Below are 2943 nucleotides of genomic sequence, written 5' to 3' on the forward strand. Positions count from 1 at the left end.
CCTCCTCAAGGACCATTTTGCTGCTCTTTGGGGCATCGTTCTCGGACATTTTGAACCTTTACATGTCAGGATATGTGTAGGAAGTATCAATACTCAATTTAAATCTCATACCGTATTCCAAAACTCCACTACAAAACTCTATGATACAATAGTTCAACTTTGACTAGGTCATATTGGAGGTGTTACATAGGAAGAACTAGAAAAGAGTTTAAAATATAAAAACAATCAATTTTGGAAAGTACAAGGAAATCTGGGAATTTTTTAAGTTAAAAGTGAGTTTTTTTCCAACTTCAAACGACCATAACTCCTATCCCAGGATAAGTAAAGTTTAGTTCCAGATATGGTTTGAAATCCCTTGGAATGATCTTTTCAATGCAATCAAGTTTGCGCGATTTCAAATTGGTATATGCCTTTCGGAAGTTGGGTTGTTGCTTTAAGGAAAGTCTAATCCAATTTGGAAAGGGAAAAATTTTTCTTTTACTTATCTAATTATATTAATTTGTCGTTAGGGATTAATTAGGGTAAAACAATACTTTCATCAGTTAAGAAAGATTTAGAATTCATGCTAGGACTTGGAAAAAAGAGAAAAGAAAAGAAATCATGAAGTTGCCAAGAACTTTAAATCTTTGTGTGTGGAATTCGTTGGGGTTGATTTTTAAAAAGGTATGTGAGATGACATAGAATTAATTTAGTTCACCCATGATCGAACCATGATTCAGTTCATCAAAGTTACGCTTTGAAGGTTACGAAATTGAGTTCTTGAAGAAATTGTTGATAGTTTCGTTGAGTTCTTGATGGTTTTTTTTTTGACGTTTTTTATGGTTTGATTGCTTACAGGTGTAATTTTATGTTGAATCTATTGTATAATTATAGTAATATGATCCTAAGTGTTTGGGGGAAAGAACCTTGGAAATTTTAGAGGGGTTAGAGGTGAAAAACAAAGGAGAAAAGTCAGAGATTTTCTAGGCAATGTTGGGGTGCCGCACCTGCCAGAACACCACTAAAGCGTCTCTAATCTTTGTCCTCTATCGCGTCACACCATCCAGAGCACCACAGAAAGTTCTCTAAACTTTGAGCTAGGTCCCCGCTCCTCTCGGAGCGCTTGGGATGCCAGTTCTCCCCATTCTTCCCACATCTTTACATACTAGTTCCTTACCGATGTACCTATGTTTCCTAGTTGATTTCAACACGCTAAGGTACATCAAAATATCATGAAATCGTCCATAAACATGAGATCATGAACCTTGAATCATAATCTAATTCAAGTAAAGTTGTTAAGATCAAAGTCAAGGGAAGTTAAGAGTCAAGTCTAGAAGTTAAGAATCAAGTCAAAGCAAAGTTATAATGTTGTAAGAATCTTTAACAATGTTTTTAATCTAGCATTAAAACTCTCGTTTCAAGTTAAGTGAAGCGTAAAGAATTGAGTTCATTTCTCAAAAATTTATTAGGAAACTAAGTATTCCTTAAGAGTTCATAAATATTTTTTTACATTTAAACAAGAAAGGAAACTGATATATCCATAAAGAATTCGAGGTAGTTTGAGAAAAGTTACTAATGATGAATTAAGAGAGGCAATTAAAATGCTTAGTCAGATTGTGGTTATTCAGGTTGGTCAGCAAAGAGAAGCTCGACAAGAAGGGGCTGATATTTCAAGGATTCGTGAGTTCTTGAGGATGAATCCCCAAAGTATCACTGGTTCGAGCACTAATGAGGATCCAGTGAACTTCACTAAGGAACTGAAAAAGGTATTCAAGGTAATACATGTTGTTAAAAATAAGAGAGTTGAGCTATTTTCCTATCAACTAAATAGGGTAGAGATGAAAATGCAACATCTACGAGTTGGGATTATTTTTAGAAGGCCTTATTGGGGTGTTTCTTTCCCCGAGAACTGAAAGAGACCATGGAACATGATTTGCTCGCACTTAGGAAGTATTCTCTAAGTGTTTTTGAGTATTGGTTGAAGTTCACCCAATTATCCCGTTATTCCCCCAAAGATAGTTATGGACATGAAGAGCAGAATGAGTCTATTTATTGTTGGTTTTGGCCGTCCATAAAACAAAGAGGGTCGGGCAGCATGCTTATTGGGGACATATATATTTCGAGGTTGATGATCTATTTGCAACGAGGAAGAAAAGGTAAGATATATGGAGTAATTCATTAAAAGGAAGTCTAAGACATGGAATGAATCTCGGCATCAAAAGATTAATGCCAACTGGCCATCATTCCAACAAAAATTTAAAGGACATGCTTCGCGTTCTGCTAGTGCACCTGCACCTAAGAAAAGAGGTGAGTACAATTATCAGAGCTTTAGAACTAAAACTACTTATTCTCAGAGTAGCGTGTCACAAGGATGTATTAAGCCCCTGCATGTTCCAAGTGTGAGAGGAAAATATCATGTGCTTATCGTGATGGCTCCAGTGGTTGTCTCAAGTGTGGTCAGAATGGGCATTTCATGCGAGAGTGTCCAATGAACAAGCACGTAAATACTAATGGAGGAAACAGAGCCCAGTCTTCATCGGTTGCTCCACCATACAAGGCTGCACCTAGGGGAACTACTTATGGTACTGGCGGAGGAACAAACAACTTGTATACTCTAAAATCGCCGAGATCAAGAGGATTGGCCAGATGTTGTGAATAGTATGATTCAAGTCTTTGGATTTACTGTTTATGCATTGCTATAACCAGGAGTGATTTTATATTTTCTAACTCGATATGTTGCTATGAACTTTCACATGATTCCTAAGAAACTTAGTGAACGATTGAGTGTTTCTACACCAGTTTGATGAGTATATTCTAGTAGAGAGAGTCTATCATGATTTTCTCATTTCTGTCAATCACAAAAGTATCATGGATGATTTAATTGAGTTATGCATAGTAGATTTCGATGCCATTCTTGGTATGGATTGAATTCATACATGTTATACCTTAATCAATTATTGAACT

The 2943-nt window shown here is 36.2% G+C and overlaps 1 protein-coding gene across 1 annotated transcript; it reads left to right on the top strand.

Annotated features, from left to right (window-relative positions):
- Positions 1-1580: 1580 nt before the first annotated feature.
- On the top strand, positions 1581-2638 carry LOC138348842 (uncharacterized). Its single transcript, XM_069298433.1, has 2 exons — positions 1581-1754; positions 2378-2638. Exons 1-2 carry the CDS (start codon positions 1581-1583, stop codon positions 2636-2638), a joined length of 435 nt encoding a protein of 144 aa, XP_069154534.1.
- Positions 2639-2943: the final 305 nt, after the last annotated feature.

The sequence above is a fragment of the Solanum lycopersicum genome, chromosome 5 (assembly GCF_036512215.1).
Source record: "Solanum lycopersicum chromosome 5, SLM_r2.1".
Classification (NCBI taxonomy): Eukaryota; Viridiplantae; Streptophyta; class Magnoliopsida; order Solanales; family Solanaceae; genus Solanum; species Solanum lycopersicum.

Excerpts from the sequence above, each read along its gene's own strand:
- LOC138348842 (XM_069298433.1), top strand. The coding sequence starts at position 1,581 with ATGCTTAGTCAGATTGTGGTTATTCAGGTTGGTCAGCAAAGAGAAGCT. Across the intron at positions 1,755-2,377 it reads AACTGAAAAAGGTATTCAAG|TGTGAGAGGAAAATATCATG; the intron begins GTAATACATGTT and ends GCATGTTCCAAG.